Source organism: Python bivittatus, unplaced genomic scaffold, assembly GCF_059951505.1.
Source record: "Python bivittatus isolate LINGU-HERP-01145 unplaced genomic scaffold, Pbiv_v1 ctg000680_np1212, whole genome shotgun sequence".
NCBI classification, from domain to species: Eukaryota; Metazoa; Chordata; class Lepidosauria; order Squamata; family Pythonidae; genus Python; species Python bivittatus.
The window spans coordinates 8470102-8490420 of record NW_028277095.1 but is presented as its reverse complement, the minus strand read 5'-3'; the positions used below and the strand labels follow the sequence as shown (position 1 = coordinate 8490420).

Sequence of the window (20319 nt, the reverse complement as noted above, 5' to 3'; positions counted from 1 at the left end):
GTATCCGGGTATTGGCTCCCCTATGGAATTGTCTTCTCCTAGCTAACTGTAGGCCCAACCAGTCAATCACCTTCTGGGGCCATATTAACACTTTTCTAGTCACACTGCACCTACCGGATTCATTTTTAAATTTGTAAACAAGAGCACATAAATGGTAATTTAAGCATTCAAATTTGCAGAAAGATGCCCTATTTAACTTTACAACATGGAGAGGCTGGTCAGCTTTTCTTCACTTAAGGATTCATTGAAACATACAACTTGCCTAAAGTTTGTATATCACTGTAATTTGATTGGTTGGTTTGGTTGTGGTTTACAGCGATGTGTCATCCAACTATTGTATGAATGTAGCCATTATAGTTTGTGAACTGTGGTTCATGGCTTACAGTGTTGTATGAAGCAAGTCACTGTGGCTCATTCAACCACAGTTCAAACAAATCACTCCTGGAGGTAGACTGGAGCTGGTGCATAACATAAAAAGTGGCTTTGTCAGGCACACAGCCATCTGGGAAAGAATGATATTCTCCATAACGCAAACTATTGTTTTGGGTAGCGCATGAAGATGACCTCTGCAATTGAAGCCTCTGCTCAAGGGGTAGGACTGCAATGAGACACAGAGCGCTAACATTTGCATGAACAGTTCTGTATTTAATTTATAGCTTCCCCGTGTTTTAAAAAAAACCCATACAACAAAGTATTATGAAAAGTGTATTTCACTCATTTAAATATCTATTAATTCAGCGTATTAAGGAAGAAATAACAGCCAATCACATAAACATCTTACATGAATCAAATTAATTTAACCACACAATAAATTAAAACATTAAATAGTAACCTTCAGTGCAACATATACAGAAGAAAAAAAAGTGTAACCTTGGCTAAAAATAAAGCTTCAGGTTGGTTATGGACAGTAAACTTAATTATGAAAAAGGACAAAGTGTTAACTTGATGTCAACACACATAATTGGGAAGAGGCATTTAGCAGGTGATAATTCAACATAATCAGAGATGCACCTAAGATGAAAAAGGGCCCAACTCATGAGAGTTCATGTTTTGTCTTAGCCGAAGTGTTTCATTTGAGAATTTCAAACCTTTTTCCCCCAAAACCCTTGATACTTCCTAGGGTGTTGGCCCTATCGCTGGTCAATTACGGAAGTGCAGATCGCATTAAACACTTGATAGTTCAAAGGATGCGCCTCATTTCTAAACAGCATCACAAAATATAATTCCAGAGAAGAGCAGAAGTTTGCCTTCAGTAGAACACGCATCCAACTGTCGTACAAAATCTACTGAGCTCTTTCCTGATTCTTTCCCTCCCTTGAAAGGGAACAGGGTCATATCCTGGACAAACTGGTTTACCATTCAAAGTATCAAAGACATAATTCAGAACAAATACAACCCGTCTATACTGATGCCCTCTGAAACTAGAGTAACAAGAGCTCCTGAACTAGACCTGGCAGGAATCAAGGTACCCTTATGGGCAATTCTCAACCAGTCAAATGTTTTTTTAGATCTCTGGCTCTCACTTAAGTGACCTTGATTATACCTTGAGGGGCAGTGCAAAAGGCCATGCTTTTTGGAATTACTTTTCTTTCTTTTTTACATTTGAGAAATACCCAATTTATAAATTGGTTGGTGAGAAGCCAGGATAGGAAAGAAGGGGGTGATTTAAAAACTCAATTATTTCCCCTTCTGAGGAAAGTCAAAGAGGGAATGCCATTGTATTACGGTAGAAAAGGAATCAGGCTACTAAAAGTAATAGAAGCATTCATAAGCCGGACTGCCAACTTGAGAAACAAAATCAGTTTGTCCATATTTTTATTTCTTCGTCGTATGTCAAGAGTGCTCTAGTAGCAATGTTTATGGCATTAAGCTTCAGTCAACATGCTGAGCCCATCCTTCTGGGAAAACAGACTTTCTATGTGAGCTGAAAAATCAGGAGTGTTGGCAAATATGTCTCCTTTCCATCACCACAGGAAAGAAGGTGAAAGTAGTGCTTCACAGTGGAAGTTTTGGCTTCCATGTAATTAACTGCTTGGCCAATTCAGAAGAGCAGAATGGCTTTTGAAGATATTTCTCAGATCTCTTACCATCTCCCTCACTTACTTCTGTCTTAGAAACTGGGGGCATTAGTCCCCACAGGGTCAATGCTTTTAACTCAATGCAACTGCCAAGGGCCTGGTTTCAGAACAGAGCTTTCTATAAAATCAGGACATCAGCTTCTTAACCTTCATGAGAAGAACTCAGCTTCCAAGGTTCTCCTGGACTCATGGAATGCCATCATACCTCAGACATGCACATACTTTCACAGATCTATCCTATCCTTGGAACCATGCCCTCATGCAGCGCCCAGGGGTCAAAAGGTGCAACACCCACACAACTGTGGAGTGTTTTTCCCAGTCCTAGTCCCAGTCTGGAATGTTTCCAGACACACAAGTGACTTGGAGGAACTTTCTATCACCAAGACACTGCAATAGTTAGAAATCCCCTGCAAGCATGGAAACCTAGAAACAGTGCAGTATTTAAAAACACCCCTTCTAAAAACAGATTTTAAGTAACCTTCCCATCTAACTCAAGGGCTTTTAAAGTCAGTACTAAAAACAAGCCCAGATGTACCTCTTCCAACATCCCATTTCTACCTGTCATGTAATAACTAATGCTTCTATGATCTGTTTTCTCTTTGGGAAAATGTAGCAAAGCTGCCACTCTTTCACCAAGTTACCCAGAACCTGGCCGAGAGGGCAAAGAAATTTTCTAACTCAACCGTGCAGCTCTGACTCATAAACGAGAGAAGGAAGGGTAAGCAATTCTGCTGTCACTTGGCTCAAAAACGTTTGGCCAGTCTACCCCTACTGTTTATTATTTTTCTCCCCCAAACAGGATACTCCAAACACAGAAATGTTTAAATTTGGGAAGGCTACTGATCTTGATGCTTTTCTACTCAAAGGATCTGCAGGTTCAACTTGCAGATGAATGCAGACAGGCCAACTGCTCACAGGGAGGACGATGCTATTCCCAAATGTCTCACATGGTGCATCCTTCCATTGGAGAGGAGTCAAAGACGAAACAAATACACAAATCAGAGCCAGTCCTTCAGGTTGGGTTGGATCAGGTCTCAATTAAAACTTTCCCAAGACGAACCGGACACATTCCTTCCCTTGAATAAGCCTGCCCTTCAGTGCCTAAAGTAAATATAAAGCTGTCCGATCTTCACTGTTCTCTGTTTTGACTAAAAAGAAGTCTTGGAGATTTGCTGGTTGTCAAAAATGACACATTAGTTTAGTCAGAAGCGACACAGACCATGTTGCCTCTTTAGCAAAGTTCTGGAAGCCCAGCATAATGGTAGAAGATTCAGAGAAGAACTCAAAAGTTACACTAAATTGGCTTCCTGTTTTAATCCCTGGAAATTGTCTTTGTCCACATTAAAGTCTTTCTCTGGAATATTGTAGACCTCATGCATGGAGTTCTGCACTGTTCCCATCTGTGGAATTGCAGCAGACCTGGTTTTTGTCAGACAACTGCAAAACAAGCAATTAGGTGAGTCCGTACAAAAAGAAACACATTTAATTTGGATTAGAAGACAGTGCACAGCACAGGATACTGACCACATGATGTGAAGATGACCACTAATAACTTTAAAAAGGGATTGGATGAACAGGCCATCAGTCAAGACAGTGGAACTGAGTGGAACCTTCCCATTCAAAAACAACCCACCACTGAATAATGTTGGGTGGAGCAGAAGAAAGTAGAAGGCCCTTATATTGATCTCCTGCCTGAGAATTGTTAGAGTCATTTGGCAGACCATAAAATGGTCCAGTGAGAAAAGTCTTATTTTCTCAAAAGGAAGCCATCACGTGGTACAGCCCTGCTTACAACCGTGCCCACAAGAATCGACATCACAAGAATTTTCTCTACAAAATTGCAGGGCAAGTCAGAATTCCCAACTCGGCACCATCCAATGCCCAGAGTTCCCACCAGCTGGAAGACTGTTGCATATGGAGGCACTGATTGCAGGACGACCGCTGTGTCCGTGGGGGAAGGCTGGGCACTGGAGCATAGTCCTCCACAGGGATGTAGCCTAAAGCAGAAGACATCCTGGTCCACCCACTCGGTGGCATTAGAGACAGAGCTGGGAGACAGATCAGAGGAACAGAACAATAGAACTGGGGGAGCCTTCATGGTCTAGCTGAGAGTGGATAATGGGAGTAGAATTCAAGGCATTTTGAGGACACTGGATTGGGGACTGATATTTTTCACACTAAGTGAAATATAATAAACGGTTATATCCCTTTCTCTAATCCATCCCTCTGTGTCAAGTTTCTCTTGAGTCAAGCACGACACCTGGGAACTTCATAGACAGTTTTCTTAGCAGTATTATGGAACTGTGTTCCCCTTGGATGGTCTTTCTGACTTCCACGCCATCTGGTCTTACAGCCCTGGGAGTTTCTCAGCCAAGAGCTAATAGATTTGGCCCTGCTTAGCTTTGAAGATCAGCCAATAAAATTCAGATGCACAGAGCCCTCAAAGGACTTCCCATAGTTCAGCTGAAGACAGAAATCATTTTCACAGAGATGCCAGGGACCATCCGCCTGCAAACTCTGTGCTCTCATATGGAACACTAGCCCAGATCCTTAGGACTTTCCTTTTCATTTTCCAGAATGTTCTCTTCTGCTGCAAAGCCAGAACTGCTTGACTACCAGCCTACTTTCTTTGCTCCAGCCAAATAAAAGAACCTGGATTTATTGTCCGAAATGACAAACTACAGATCGGCACAGATATTGTTGATTTACCTGTCTCTGAGTGGCAGCAAGACGTAGCCCCCTTCAGGAGCCCAGTGGGTTTCTCGTGTCTGCAAACAACAGTCCTGCACCACTCGCAGTGTTTCCGTATCCTGCAGCAACTGCACAAACACACACAATGGTGGATTAATCAACTGAAGTTTGGGCCAAGAACTGGAATGGCTGGCAGGCAAGAAGGGAAAGAAAGGAGCAGGGAATGAGGTTTCCGGAGCAGAAACAATGGGATGCTTATTGCGGGGGGGCAACCTCTCAGGACTTGAGGGGATGCAGCTTCTGTCTGTCTGAACCAAGACTTGTGTTCAGGGTCATCTCTCCTGTGGAAGCTCAGATTCCCACAAGAAATGCTCCACAACCCAGCCCCTCAATCTATTAACAGTACAGAAACACCTTCAATACTTCAATCCAAGGTTTGATTCCAAGTCTTTTCAGCAGCTCTTCAGCTGAACTCTTCTGCGCTACCCCAATCCTGACCGACAAATATGGTGGACTGACCCAAAAAACTTCCCACCAAGAACTGGGCTCTCCAGAATCATTTGTCATCCCAAACTCCTCAAGGAAGCCAAGCTGCAGAATCCTCCAAAGGTTTCTGTGCCAAAGCAAAAACTTCTCCCGGGGGCTCTGGCCCAAACCACAAGAGAACAAGGAACCCTCTAAGCAGCTTTCCTGCACATGGAGGTTAAGGTGAGACTCGGGTCTTCAACGCATTGCCTTCCTCTCGTTTGCAAGAGAACGCAGAGAACATTGACCAGCCTCAGAGAAGAAGCAGGGCCTGGGCTGACCTTCTCCTCCCTGGGGTTTATCATGGAGGCTCCACTGTGGGCCAAGAATATTTCAAGAGGGAAGCTGAAAGGAAGGGAACTGATGAAAAAGGGTTAGGTAAGACATCTCCCCAGGCTCAGATTGGGAAATCAGCCACAAAGGCACTTCAGCTCTTCTTCCTAATCACACAGCAGAGACTTTAATTTTTGTTTAATATCGGGCAAGCACGGACATCACTGTCCCTTGTCCTCAGAACAAAAGCACAACGTAACTCACAATGTCATCATGAGAAGCTATCCCAGGACATTTGGGCTGGGTTCAGCAAGACTGGCCTGTGTGCAATGCGGTGAGATTTTTTTGGGAACAGAAAACCACTGGAAGCAAAGAGGATGCTTCAAAAGAGGTCTTTCAGCAAACATCCACTTTCATTCATGCAGAAGAACAGAGAAGCCCACCAAGGTACTACCCCACATTGCCTATGGCTGCTTTCATCTCTTCCTTCCTGCAGAAAATCCTTGAAACGGCTGGCAAATCTTTTCTGATTCCTATTTCCAGGAACCTTCCCTTCAGAAGGGCCCAGCCTACCTTCTCAAATCCAAACTTTAAACATTAAATGTTTCTGCATAGTTCATCTCTTTGTTTATCAGCAAAGGAATTACATTTCATTTATGTAATGGACTCCAGTGTAAGGAAAGCAGATACTTAGAAAAGTTTGCACTGGCTGCTTAATCTCACAGCCTGCTTTCTCTATGCAACTCAGATTTTGGAGAATTGCCTAACTCTGTCATTAGCTAAAAACATAGACTTGATCCATCTCTGGGTTACCCTTCGCTAAATACTTTAGGAGAAGCAGAATGTGAAAACAGAGCAGAATTGTCTGTATTTTGTGTACTTTTCAGCTTATTAAATGTGATGATAGACAGACGACAGACAGACAGACAGGTAGCTGTGTTCAGCGCTAATAAGTACTGCAGCATCTCACACAGCTGGCCCATGATACTTGTTAACAGAATTAGAGTTTCTGAGTATAAAACAAGAATTCCAACTAGGAGTTCGTAATTTCAGAGAGATACATTTCTTTAGAGAACTGACTGGCAGCCAGTTTCCAAGCCACAGGGCATCCAAACCATTTTATTCATATTGTGCGATTATATGCGCAAAATCTTTTGAGTTCCAAATGCTCCTTTGTGTGTTTGCAATTGTGAAACGGGCTATCCTGAGAGCAGGTCAGACGGTTTGGAGCATTTCGGAACGTTCTGAGCCCAAGACGGCTGCTTCGAGTCTAAGAACAGGGCCTCCAGCTTGAACCGCGTCCACAGCTGCTTTGCACTTGAAACGGCTTGAATTTAAGACAAGTCGCACGCAGCCATCTGCCCTTTTTGTCTCAAATCAGGGAATCTACTGGATTCAGTGCAGGCAATCCTCAGAAAGGCAGTCCGATGGAGATTGGCCAGCGGCTGCACCGCTGTGTGTCGATCCCCCTTTTCCTCCCCCGATCACACAGGATCTGCTTTACATCAGGTGAATTCCTTTGTTCCTGCAGCTCTCGCAGAGAGATTTTAGCAGACTGCAGATTCAAAGGAGCACCCCATGGAATTATACTTACTGGATCAGGACGCAGACCATGATAACGACAAGGGAGGCGACGGCAGAAACCACCACTAAGGCGGTTATGGTTTGCTTCTTCTGGGTGGCAGCCACCACTGCAAGGAGATCGGCGTGCTCACAGCGGGCACCTATGAACCCAGAATGGCACCTGGGCAAGGAAAAACAGAAGCCAAGGCCACACGTTACAGGGGGGTGAGGGGGAGGCCACCAGCCCAGCGAGGCAACCTCATTCTCAACTAAAGCGGAATTTTGCTTCACTCGCTAGCCAAAACCTGCCTCAAGCCAGAGCGAAGAAAAGCACGCCAACTATTTGGATTCCAGGCCACGGCCTCACGCTCCTGCACCCCAGGGGCAGAAAGGGCTTCTGAGGGGACGCACTGTGCAGGGCAGGAATCCAAATTAAAGCAACCTGGACAGATGTCTCTCCAGCCTCCGCTTGCACCCGTCCAGGGAAAGAGAGCCCATCACCGGTCTGGGGTTCCACTGCCAAACTCCTCTTACTCTTAGGAAAGTTTTCCCTGACGTTCAGTCAACATCTGCGTCTAAGGTCCTTTATTCAGCGTCCCTTGCTTCGCAACCAGAGAGGAGCAGTCTGGATATGCTGAGGTAGTGGGAAAGTGTTTGCTATCAAACCTGCCCTAAGCCTCATCTACTTAATTTTATGAGATTCCATTTCCATGTGGGATCATCCTCTGCTCAGTCTTTTAAAACCTGTTGAAGATCATACTAACTATGGTCTAGCCCAGTGTTTCTCAACCTTAAGATAAGTGGACTTCAACTCCCAGAATTCCCCAGTCAGCATGCTGGCAAAGGAATTCTGGGAGTTGAAGTTCACACATCTTCAAGCTGCCAAGGTTGAGAAACGCTGGGCTAGGCCACCTGCAGAACATCAGAGTTGGAGAAGCTGTTCTTGGTTAGCAAGCCCGTTCTGCTCCTGCCCCCGAAGACAGATCACAATAACCTTTTTAAACTGGAGGCTGACAATCTTTGGCCATCTCAGGAAAAATTAAATGCCAGGGGAGACCGCCAGGGGTACCCATGCACAAATACGTAAGTACTTCTGTGCATCCCCAAATACACAGAAACTGATTTTCAGGGCAAGGAAAGTAGTAGCCATGGAGCTTCCTTTCGTATAAGACAGGAGATCTTTTCGGCCTCCACGTCCTCTGCAGCCATGAAATATGCTTTTGCTTCCCAGAAGGAGGCCAAGTGCTCAAGCCATGTTTAATTAATTTCTCAATTAAGAGTTTAATTAATTCCTCAAGGAAAAGACTGGACATATATTCCAATTGGAGTGTTAACTTTTGGCGTGCATAGAGGAATTAACTTGCTGAATGAGTACAATAGACCAGGTACAAACCAGATTCCTCAGCAATGTTGGGCCATTTCTGCTAGGTGGTACCAGCAGCATAGTTGAAATGAAACTCCCCCTTTAGAGTGCAACAGCCGTAGGTAAGCAGATGCCCTCGCTAAGAGGCTCTTTCTCTCCAGCACTGCCTCAGCCAGCACGGAGGTTTCCTATGTCTGACCCTCTGCATTAGGGGAACCAGCGCTGTTTTCATTTGCTCTGCTCCCCCTCGACAGTAAGGCCTTGAGCGCACTTGCACAGGCATCGCAAAAGGCAAAGGCAAAGACTTACACACAAGTCGGTTCTTCTTCCTGCACCAGGAATCTACAAGTCCCGTGGAAACAAAACTGACTGTGGACATCTGGACAGTTGTTAAAATGAGATCTCACTGCAGCTGCCACTGGGGGACCTAGAAGGCAAACAAGATTTGTTAGTTTTCACTTCTGTATTAAGACCATTCAGAATATCTTGAACAAGACATTCCAGCCGGTTTTGATAGGCCATTTTTAGTTTCTTTAGGGCATTTTCAGATTGCTCAGAACATTTTATTAAAGTGACCTCCATGATAACCTGTGAGATTCCTTATTACACCCACTTTACAGGTAGGAAAATGAGACCATGTGAAACACCGTCTTTCTCAAGGCCAACCCTTGATTGGTCTACCACAAAGATGGACTTCAACCCAAGAATTAGATTAAAGTCCTCTCCATCCCAAGAGTATTCCAATGTATTCCTAAAACATTCGACGCTGCTGCTATTGTCACGCCATAATCTGTGGCCAGGGATAAACCACAGTCTGCTGCTTATGATGGGTTCATATTTTCAAGTGTCAGTGTAATGCAAAATGAAGACTTACATATAAACCAGACTAGTGCCTAATGTTGGGGCATTCTGGCAGAAAATAGTATCTGCCTAATCTGCAGATACTAGGCTTTTAGAATCTATTTTGGTTTTTTAATCCTACAGAACCTTAATATCCATCAAGCTGATCTTGATGCAGAAGACAGACTTAAAATGATAACAACCTGAGCTGAGGAAATCTTCTGGAGGACCAAAATGAGTAAACCTCATTACTTGCCAAACAAAGATCCTGGCCACTCCCAGGGTGAAATGGCTTCATTTCAGTGCTTTCCTTCTGGTTGACCTAAGCAGGGGAACACTCAGTTTGTTGCTGCTTCTGCTCAAAAACTCTTACTGATCTACTGCAATGGCTAAGGGATCCACCACTAAATCCAAATCAACAGCTTCCTCCTGTTATAGATACCAGAAACACGCAGAGCGCTGCATCAAGCACACAGTATTGTCATAATAATGAGAGACCTTATTATTAACTGTAACTTTTCTGTTTATAAGGAAGGTTAGAGTCATACCGAGACACCCAATAATGCAATTATAAGATCCAGCTTGGTGGAGTGGTTAAAAGCACCAGGCTAGAAACCAGGGGACTGTGAGTTCTAGTCCTGTCTTAGGCACAAAGTCAGCTGGGTGACCTTGGGCCATTCCCTCTTTCTCAACCCTAGGAAGAAGGTGGCAAGGGCAAACCACTTCCAAAAATCTTCCTAAGAAAACTGCAGAGACGTGTCTGTGTAGGTCATCAGGAGTCAAGTATGACTCAAAGTCATTGTGGGAGTCAATCTGATCTAGCGGTGATGGAACTGGACCAGGAGCAGGGAGACTGTGAGCTCTAATCCCACCTTGGGCACAAAGCCAGCTGGGTGACCTTGGGCCAGCCACTCTCTCTCAGCCCTAGGAAGAAGGCAACGGCAAGCCACTTCTGAAAATGCCTAGAAAACTGCAGGGACTTGTTCATGTAGTCACTAGGAGTCAAGATTGACCTGAAAGCAATGAGAGCCAGTTTGGCGTGGTGGTGATGCTCCTGGACTAGAAGCCAGGAGATCATGAGTTCTTCTCCCACCTTAGGCACAATGCCAGCTGAGTGACTTTGGGCCAGTCCCTCTCCCTCAGCCCTAGGAAGGAGGCGAGGGCAAACCACTTCGGAAAATGGTGCCTAGAAAACTGCAGGGACTAGTTCACATAGGTCACCAGGAGTCAAGTATGACTCAAAGTCATTGTGGGAGTCAATCTGATCTAGCGGTGAAGGTGTTGGAGATGGTAAGTTCTATTCCAACCCTGGGCATGAAGCGACCTGGGTGACCTTGGGCCAGTCCCTCTCTTTCAGACCTAGGAAGAAAACCTAGAAAACTGAAGGAGCTGGTCCAGGCACTCACCAGGAGTCAAGACTGGCACCACGTGAATAAAAAGCAGAATATATCTTCAGGGAGAACAAAGATAGCCAACCACCACCATATTCAGAATACTTTTTTATCTTCCCTGCGTTGAGATCCGGCTATTAGATGTCACAGTGAAGTTAAACTCCAGCATCCCTGTGCTGTAGTATAAACGGAGGGATCCCAGCAACAGAGACAGCTGCTGAGACCAGGAAGCAGCTCTCCCATATTTTTCTCAGGCCGGTGGGCTGAGAAAGAATGCATTGCGATAAAACCACATCCATTTGCAGGAAGAGGATAATGGACCATGACATCAGCCCCAGTTTTAGAGACCATGTGTCCTGAAACTACATCCTGAATTACTACCAGTCTTCAACGCTGCTTTCTACATCATGTGTCCCAATTGCCATGTCAGGAAGCTAGTTTCCAAACTCAAGACACTGCCCGTGAGTCACGCACTCTGTTCCCTTTATGGGCATTACTTAATTCTTCATGCAATACTTCCAGCAGGTGCAACCAGGTATTTTGCAACCACTAAAAAGTTGCACCAAGCTTCGTATTTCACGGGAAGAAACCTGCTGTACGTGGACGTCCTCCTAGTCATGAGAAATTTAGCACAACTGGTGGGTGGCTATGCCTTCCTTTTTATTATCCTTAACAAACTAGGAGAGACAACCCTCAACCAAGTGGTCTTTGCTGAGCTCATGTTCAGCAGTCAGAACCTAATTTCTAAAAAAGGTCCAAGTTGCAAATCAGACACATTTGGAGTTGGAAATCACACAATGCTCAGTTGTGATAATTTCCTATGCCTAAATTTCATGACTTCCGGATTCCAAGAGGGGAGCGGCGTTAATCTTCAGCATTGGGAACAACAAAGACTTTGCTGTGGCACTTTAAAAATGACCCCATTTGTCATCTTATTTATTTGATTTATTATAGCTGTCCCACTCCAAAAAACTCTTACTACACAAGTTTTGTAGATCACAGTCTGTTTCATCAGACACATCCAGAACACAACTTGGAGTCACAATGAAATCGTAACTGGGTTTGCAAGACCTACAGAAGTCTCGGTGAGAAAAAGAAGATGTCCTGTCCTTCGCCCACCCGAAACACTGACATCAGTTGAATGAGTACTTCTGTCAGGGGTGTCGACAGGGTCTGTGTGTGTGTGTGCACCAAAAAATGCAAGACGGTTGTTATGGCAGCACATGTACAAAGGGGTGGGGCTTTGATTGTGCTACCATAGCTGCCACTTTTTGACCCTCTCCTCCAGATGCCACTGACATCTCCCAATCTCCTTCCCCAAGTTGAAGTCTTCCAGATGTGTTTTACTGCACACTCAAGAGTCTCTAGCCTGGGAAATTTGCAGCTTGTGGTTCAGGCTGGAGAAAGCTAGGCCACCTTCTCATCTCACTGCCACCCGTCCAGTCTTAAACTCTAGACTGACAACTCCATAGCAACAGATTTTTCTTCTACTATCCCTTCCCACAATAGACCACATTCATCAATAAAACCAGCAACCACTTTAAAAACATGGAACATCCTGCAATGGGGGCTGGTAGGCAGAGCACAGGTCTAATGGGAGATAACTTGGGTTTTCAATAGATGAAGATAACTGGAATTCTCCTTTCTGCCCCATTTTTGTGTCTTGCAAAGGCACAAAACAAGTGAGGAAAAGAAACCCACCAGTTTCAAGCATTCTTTCTGCTCCAGAAACTAAGGCGTGCAAATTAAATTAAGTTGTGTTCATGTAATACACTCAACCATGTTGTAGTTTGGTTTATCCTATTATCAAAACCCAGGCCATAACCAGTTTGTCACCATAGTTCATCTTATGTTAATTTACCTAGTCTAATAGTCTACCTTACAGCCCATTTATTGTCCAGGGAAACAAGACCAAGCAAAGGAATGACCAGAATGGCCCCTTTGGCAGCCATGTCTTGGCTGCTCCCATTTTGTTTTTCAAAGCAAAGGGGCTAGGGCAAGGATTAGCCTCCCCTCCCTCAGGAATTGGGACAGAGTGTGTGTGTGTGTGCGCGCGCGCCCGTGCACATCTGTTTAACATTTCAAACAAAGTAACTGTTGGAGTGGTGAGCAAAAGAGAAGAAAGCTCCTGTTGTTTGCTGGGCTGCCTTGGGGATGTTTATAGTCAAAACTTTTAACCATACTTAATGTTCAGCCTGATTCAGCATGTTGTGTGAATGTCTTCTTAGAGACAATCAGAGCGAGACGGGGAGAGCCGTGTGTGTGTGTTGGACTCCCACTGCTTAATTTTACACACGTGAGAGGTTCTCCCATGCCTGTCCTCATCCCAAATGTTCCACAGATCTTCCCCCTGCTTGAAGAGCTGGAGAACAGTATCCTGTCTTGCAAATTAACCCCTCTAGAAATCCGTGTTCCATTTCAAAGCTCCCTCAAGTTCCTGTTCCCATTATGGAAGAGTAGGCCAGGCAGCAAAATTAATTGAAGCCATCTCTTGGACCCGGCTCAATGTCGCCTGGAAGAGATTAAACAGCTTTGAAACTTGGCATGTTCAAAAGTCGAATGCTTTCTTGAGATAGCTCTGTCAGAGAACCCAATAATTCTAAAAAACAGAAGCCAACACAGGACAGTCAAAGGTAATGGGAGAATATATTTTTCCACTCAAGAGACCTAATTGGAAGATGAAGAATTAACTTAAGCAAGGACTTGTGTTAATAATGAAACTGCATTAAAATGCTTGCATGAGTCTTTAACAAAGCAGCTTTCTAGCTACTTAGGGTAGAAAGAAAGAAAAAGATTGAAAGACAGAGGCCTGCGTCAACCTGTAGACAAGGGTTAGGCAACTGATACTTTTGCACTCCATCCCCATCAGCCTAGGTAGCAAGGGAGCATGGAATCTGTAGTCTAGCACATTTGCAATGGCTTCCTCCAAGATAGGTTGGGCATCACTGACTCATACAGATGGAAGGGAGCCTGCTCAAGCCCCGTTCAGTCAATAACCACCTTCATCTGCCAATCAGGGTTCTTGGGAGAACCAAGCAGAGCCAGGCAGAAAAACTCAGGCAGGTTGAACCACAGTCTCTTTGCATTCTAAAATTCCGTTTATCAGAGTCTGATTGTTCAAACAACACAGTTAAACTGCAGAAAATCATCATCATCATCATCATCATCATCATCATCATCATCATCATCATCATCATCCATGGCTATTTTTATAAGAAAAAGCAAAGGAAGGGGGGAGAAATAAGGCTACAGTACATAGAACTAGTGTTACTTTACACCAGTGTTTCTCAACCTTGGCCGCTTGAAGATGGGTGGATTTCAACTCCCAGAATTCTGGAAGCTGGTCCACCCATCTTCAAATTGCTGAGGCTGAGAAACACTGCTCTAGATCCCTTACGAAGATGTGAAACCACTGTGCCAGGGACAGAGCCCAGGGAGACCCCACTTAACATTTCCCTCCTGAGTTCTATTTCTAAGCCTCTTGCAATTAAAAATTTACTATTCAATTGTCTTGAGGAGACTACCTTGCAGACCATGCACCACAGCAGAAGATCTTGGCCAGAAGAGTACCTGGGAGGAACTGAATCTGGCCCAACACCTTCCAAGCAGGCACACACTACAGTATGCAGAGATTGACGAAGACCCCGGCATTGTCTCTAGAAATCCGTGTGTAAATTCCGTAAACACCTAGACGGGATAACCTTCGGCTCATGGCCCCGAAGAGCCAGATTTCAAAGGCTCATTCCACATGCAGATGAACTGCTTGGTTTAAACCCGTCAGGGTACCTGTTGCTTTATGCTCAGCCGGACAGAAGCTAAACATAAAAATTGCAGAACTCTATGGAGAGTTATATAAAAGGCCATATAATATTTGCATTATTTCCCAATGTTAAACAATAATTAAACAAGGTATTAATTGATATATAAGGGAAGAAATACATTGGCTATGCTGTGTTAACACAGTAAAGGAACAGCTATGAGAATAATTCTGCAGAATACATTAATGCAGTTCATTTCCACAGTCTAAAATAAGTGAGAAAAAATAACCATTAGAAGACACTTTCCAATTTAGGCATGTTGAACAGCATGAGAATTGAAGCAAACAGAAGATGTGAGAAGTGAAGAGAGGAAAAGATCTAATCGAAGGGTTGTTATACAGCAGGGATATATTCAGTTTTGAAAAAACAACTCGTGCCCCTAAAAGCACGGGTGGCTTCAGTATCACCTGCAGGTTTTCAAGCATCAACAGCTTGTGCCGCGTGCTGGGGAACCAGACTACGGCACGCTTCTCAGCAGTAACGCGGATGGCTCCTCTTTCGCCAGGGAAGACATGGGCGGACGCATTTCAGACTCCAAAGGTCCGAGGGCAGTTGGTCTGGTGGGATTCTCTAGTTAAGAAAATGCACCCCTTCATCTGCTAATGGCTGTCTCCGCCTGGAGGCTTTGGCACTTAAAGCCGTTCCCCCACTGGGGAAAAACAGTCCCTTCCGATCTGGAGGTCGCAGAGCCTCCTGTATGTTTCCTCTTGCCATCCGAAGTCAAACTGAACTCCTAGAAAGGGTTTTTTATTCAGCTGCCAGGAGGGCTATTTACTGGTTTGTGGTCCAAGAGACACAGGCTGCTTTTCAACGCTGCCGCACTGAATAAATAACCGAGGATGCATGAATTGACCCCTTGCAAGTCTCCACGGCTGCTTCTCTTTGAACCTGGGCAAAGCATGAACGCCACACTCTCCCACCTACACGAAGACGTCGAGATTTTGTTTCATAGCCCCATCCTACCAAGCTGCAATAATTTTGCAAGTTGTAGCCCTTGCCAGAAAAGAAAAGGAAAAAGCTAAGAAGTTTATGGCCTGCCTCTACCACTGCCATTCAATTATATCCATTCATAAAATCCACTAAACATCCAAGAGATGTCAGGCAATGGAATCATTCCATATTTGTGGGCTGCTGTGGAAGTTAGGCAAAACAGTTGTCAAAGTATAAACTAGTGGTTAGCTACAACTACTCAAGACAAAGAAAGCCTCTGATTCGGGACCAGGGGGGTGGGGGGGGGGGGCTCCAGTTTGAATCAGCATCCGTTTGGGTCAACCTTCTGTCTACAGCTCACAGACGGCATTTCTGCAAATCGCTGCCTTCCCCCTATTTTTATTCCTGTTTTTAGGTATACAGTACTCGGAAACTGACTTTAGTATATTCATGTACGTGAGCATAACCCACGATAATGTCATGTCATGTCTGAAATCTCTTGTGTTATTTGGAGAGGACAGAGCCAGGCATGGGAGGCAGAGAATCGGAGAACAGAAGCCCAGGGCTGGTCGATCTTTCCCAAGAAAGCTGACCATGAAGAAGCAGAAGTACAGAGTTAAAAGGAAGGAATTGTTAAAATTCAGAACATCTAGGGAGGCTTTTATTGATTGATGCATTGTTTTAATTGGTAAACACACTAAACTCTCCGCAAGGCATCCTAACGCAGTCCTGTTTTACTCCTCAAACATTTTGATTTGATCCTGTACATACATACATAATTCTCCATGTGCAAGCAGTGTTTTTTGCAGGTATCACCCAGGATTGTTAGTCTCTGACTTCTATGAAAGGCGAGCTTGGAAGCTGCCGCCTCACGCAGAATGGGCCAGGTTATGTTCTGTTCATCGAGAAAATGGACATGCCACCTGCTCCCTTAACGGCCTTGAGTGGCTTATAAGCTGCAGTGAAAAGATCAATAAAGCAACAAAGCCTAACATGTAAACCTCAAAAACTAAAACAAATAATATTAAAAGACTGGGGAATACAAATTTATTTGGAGTCCCCCCAAACTGTAGTAAGGAGGGCGTTTACTTCAGTGAGCTTGCATTTCATAATATCGGTCCTGACACAGACAAAGTGGAAATGGTTACTGAGGTCCCACCTCAGTATTTGTGGTGGGACCGTCATTTCCCACTGAAAACCCCAGTACAGGCTAGACTGTATGGGAGGGGATGGTTCTACAAACAGCTTGTGTAATGCTTCATACACCATCAAGGGTTCCTTATATTTAGCCTGCAAAGCAGCTCACAGCCAGTGAAACGTTTTCAGATAGTCTTCAAGGACCATCTCACAAAGAAGGCACTGCAACAGTCAAGGTTTGAGGACACCAGTGGATGGGAGAAACCGGGTCTCTCTCATCCTGGAGTGCAGCCAGAAGTATTTTTCCATCCGAAAGTCCAGCCTCTGGATTCAGTGTCTGAATTATCCTGGAGATCCACAGAGGCTTTGATGATGCCTCCTCCTGAGTCCATAGAAAAGGAAGATAGTTGAGTGTCATCAAACATACTTGTGATCTTCCCCAGATGTTTCATAACATGGAGAATAAGATGGCTCAGGACAATTAATTTTAAGTACTGTACCACTCACAGGCCATCTGGCTGGTGATGCTTTATTGAGTTTTCATAAGCAGTATCTTAAATGTTGAGTGTGTTCCTGGTTCCGTGGGCAGATCCAAAGTGCTAACAGGCTTGGCAATACAGCCCACAGACTGTATATATCAGAAATCTGAATCCTTGAGAATTCAAGCTGTTACAGACAGCCTGTTGTACCTGGGTGCATTCCACATGTCAGGGTGGAGGTGCCTGAGGAATTAGTGTATTGACAATATTTTATTGTTGCTAAATATCTTGCATATACTCACCATATAATATCCTGGCTCAGTTGAAAAGTCAAGGACTTTCTTCCTGGCCTTGTAGACATGGTGGGAGGGTGTGCACAAAGACTCTGTTTTGGCCCTGGCTTGCTCTCAAATTGACTTCTTTTTATAGGGTGTGTGTGTGTGTGTGTGTGTGTGCGCGCGCGTGTGTGCATGTCATTTTAAATGGCATCTATAACTGTCTGGGGTTCCTGGCTTTTGGCCAGGGCAACTAATTCCCTCTTGCTAGCATTGTTAGCTGTAAGCAACAGACTCAGTTTCACAACTTGAATAGCGTTTTTGTTTTTGTAATTACCTTTTGTTACCCATTGACTAATGCTCTGAATATGTGACCCATTATTCTGGCCTATAGTCTACTGGTCTTTCAACTACATTCTCCTGATACCCAGCCATTCTCTTCTGGCGTGCTAGGCTTCCTCTTTTGCCCTGTCCCACCTTCTTCTCTTCTTCCTTGCCTGAGGAGACCCTGGGGGCTTTGGGACTGGAAGCGGGACTAGGGCAGCCTTCATCAGGGACCAGGGTCCACTTCTGGGAGATGCAGAGCTGGTAGGGCCTCAGCTCTTGGGTCCTGTACAGGAGGAGGAATTCCAGCCCCCTCCTCCCCATCTCCAGCACTGCCCATGTCGGAGCTGACAATTTGTGAGAGGAGACTGAAAGGTGCAAAACCACCTAAACCAACTTTTGTCCACCCAGGATCTGTACAAGGCAGCTTTAAAAACAAACAACAGCAAGGGGAACCAATGAAGGTTGAGCAAACTCAGTGGACTCCATTATATCAATGGAAAGACATAGAGAAAAAGGGGAAGGGAAAGGAAGTGGAACACAGCCGAACTGCTGGAATCCTAGAGTGGAATTCCATGTTGTACCATTTCCATGCAGGTCCCTCCCCGCAACCCATTCACACTAGAAATCTGCTGTCTAGGATTTTTAGCTGATGTTACGACCAGCATCAGGAAGGGATAGCAACACCCTCTGCTCTCAATTTCTTCCCAATAAAGAAACCTGAAACATGAGATAATCCTCCCAACTGGGCTTGGGGTGGGGTGGGGTGGGGTGGGGTGGGGGGTGGGGAGAAGAATGACAACAGGTTGAAGCTCCAGGACACACACTATGTTTGGGACGACAAACAGTTCCCTCTTCCAACAGCAAGTGGTTGATGTACTTTGGGGGTGGGGTGGGGTAGTTGATTAATCTGGTCTTATTTTTATTCTGTCCCTGAGTGGATTATGTATAAATCCAGTTAGCCCTGTAATATTTTTTTCCCAGAACGGCTTTTAGAATCCTCTGCCAACTGCACAGAAGCTTTTAGGAGCCACTTCCATCCTACGGCAGAACTTGAACATGAAGTGGACTGAAAACACCAAGGCCTCTTCAGACTGGACATCCAGATGAGAAGCGTAAAAGTAACCCTAGTCGTGTGGCTCCTTCAAACCAAATTCATAGTTATAAATAAGTAATAATTACAGATTTTGAATTATTTCCCTCCTAGAGTTCAAGGTGGTGTAATCTTTCTTTAACCATTTTTTCTCCACAACAACAGCCTTGTGGGTAGACTGAGTTGAGACAGTGATAGTAACCAGCGAATGTCTGTGGTTGAGGTGGACTTGAATTAGGGATGGTCTGCTCAGGGGATTCCATGAGGACGGGTGTCAATAAGTCAAGATGGCAGCTATGACCACTTGCGCACCAGTAAAGAAGGGGCAGAGCTTCAACCACCCTCCCTCCACTGTCCCTCCCTCCAATCCTAGCCCAAGTCTACGTCCAAGTCCTAGTCCAGCACCTTCACCATCAGACCAAGGTGGCCACTCTAATACCGTTTTAGAACCATTCCAAATAGCATCAAAGCAAAAATAAGCACTGGAATTCTCTAAAATTCTCCATCTCACCAGATATTACCAAAGCCAACCAATGGGGAAGACACGTAAAGCAACTGCTCACAAATCAGGCTTGCGGATTCTCTGAAGCAGTTTCCTGGCCTGCAGTTCAAGGCAAGAGAAAGCAGGTTGCAGCCAGGGACTTAAAGCATTCCTCTAGAAGATGCGACAGACAAGTGGACCAGCAGATAAGGCCTCCATGGACATATCTGTTTCCTTAGACTATGTATTTGTGCATGGGCTAGATGAGTGCATTATAGAAAGATGCCGCTGGTCACAGACCACAACTGATGTCTTAAAGATATCAGGCCCTTCACTCCACAGATAAAGCTGACCTGTGCTACAACTCAGCCAGGATTTGGGGGGCGTTCCTGCCACTCCCATCCTCAGTGAGGGCAGAGCCAAATCAAAAGTGTTACAGAGGCCAACTTTGTGGGAATCAGTCCTGAGCATTTTGAATCCAGAACCCTGGTCAGCAGCACAATGGAGACCTGCATTCCAGAGAGGCTTGCAAAGGGAAGACTATTCATCAAAGTAGCAGTACTCTGGGGGAAGGCCTTATCCTTCCCGTCAGGAATTTCTTCCCACAAGAGAGCAAACCCATATCCAGAGAATGTGTGAATGGCATGGTTGATGAAGGGCCATCAAGAGTTGATATTAACTCTTAGTGACCACAAAGACAGCACTTCTGCACAACCATCTGTCCCCAACCTAGCTCTTCAGAACTTCCAACAGTGCATCCATCACCACTGTGATGAAATCCATCCACATTGCCGCTCGCCATCCTCTTCTCTTCTTTCCTTCCATTTTTCCCTTGAACAGTCCATAACGCTATGGAAAAGTGGAAGGAATGGTAAACATACAACTCTAATACAGGAAGCCCTTGTTTAGTGACCACAATTGGGACCGGCAACTAAGTCGTTAAGTGAAGCAGTCGCTAAGTGAAACATCACATTTTACTTCAGCTTTCCTTTGCTTTACAGACCTGTGAAGGTTGTAAATGCAGGCATTGGTTGCAAGTTACTTTTTCATCACCATCG

The 20319-nt window shown here is 44.8% G+C and overlaps 1 protein-coding gene across 1 annotated transcript in view; it reads right to left on the bottom strand.

Moving 5' to 3' along the window:
• Positions 1 to 633: 633 nt before the first annotated feature.
• TGFA (transforming growth factor alpha) overlaps positions 634 to 20319 on the bottom strand; it is a 39234-nt gene continuing 19548 nt past the window's right edge. The window contains exons 3-6 of the mRNA XM_007432087.4: positions 8803 to 8920; positions 7162 to 7311; positions 4788 to 4897; positions 634 to 3515 (exon numbers count right to left, since the gene is read on the bottom strand). Of these exons, the coding sequence (XP_007432149.1) occupies positions 3508 to 3515; positions 4788 to 4897; positions 7162 to 7311; positions 8803 to 8920 (386 nt within the window). The 3' untranslated portion in view covers positions 634 to 3507. The remainder of the gene's footprint in view (positions 3516 to 4787; positions 4898 to 7161; positions 7312 to 8802; positions 8921 to 20319) is intronic.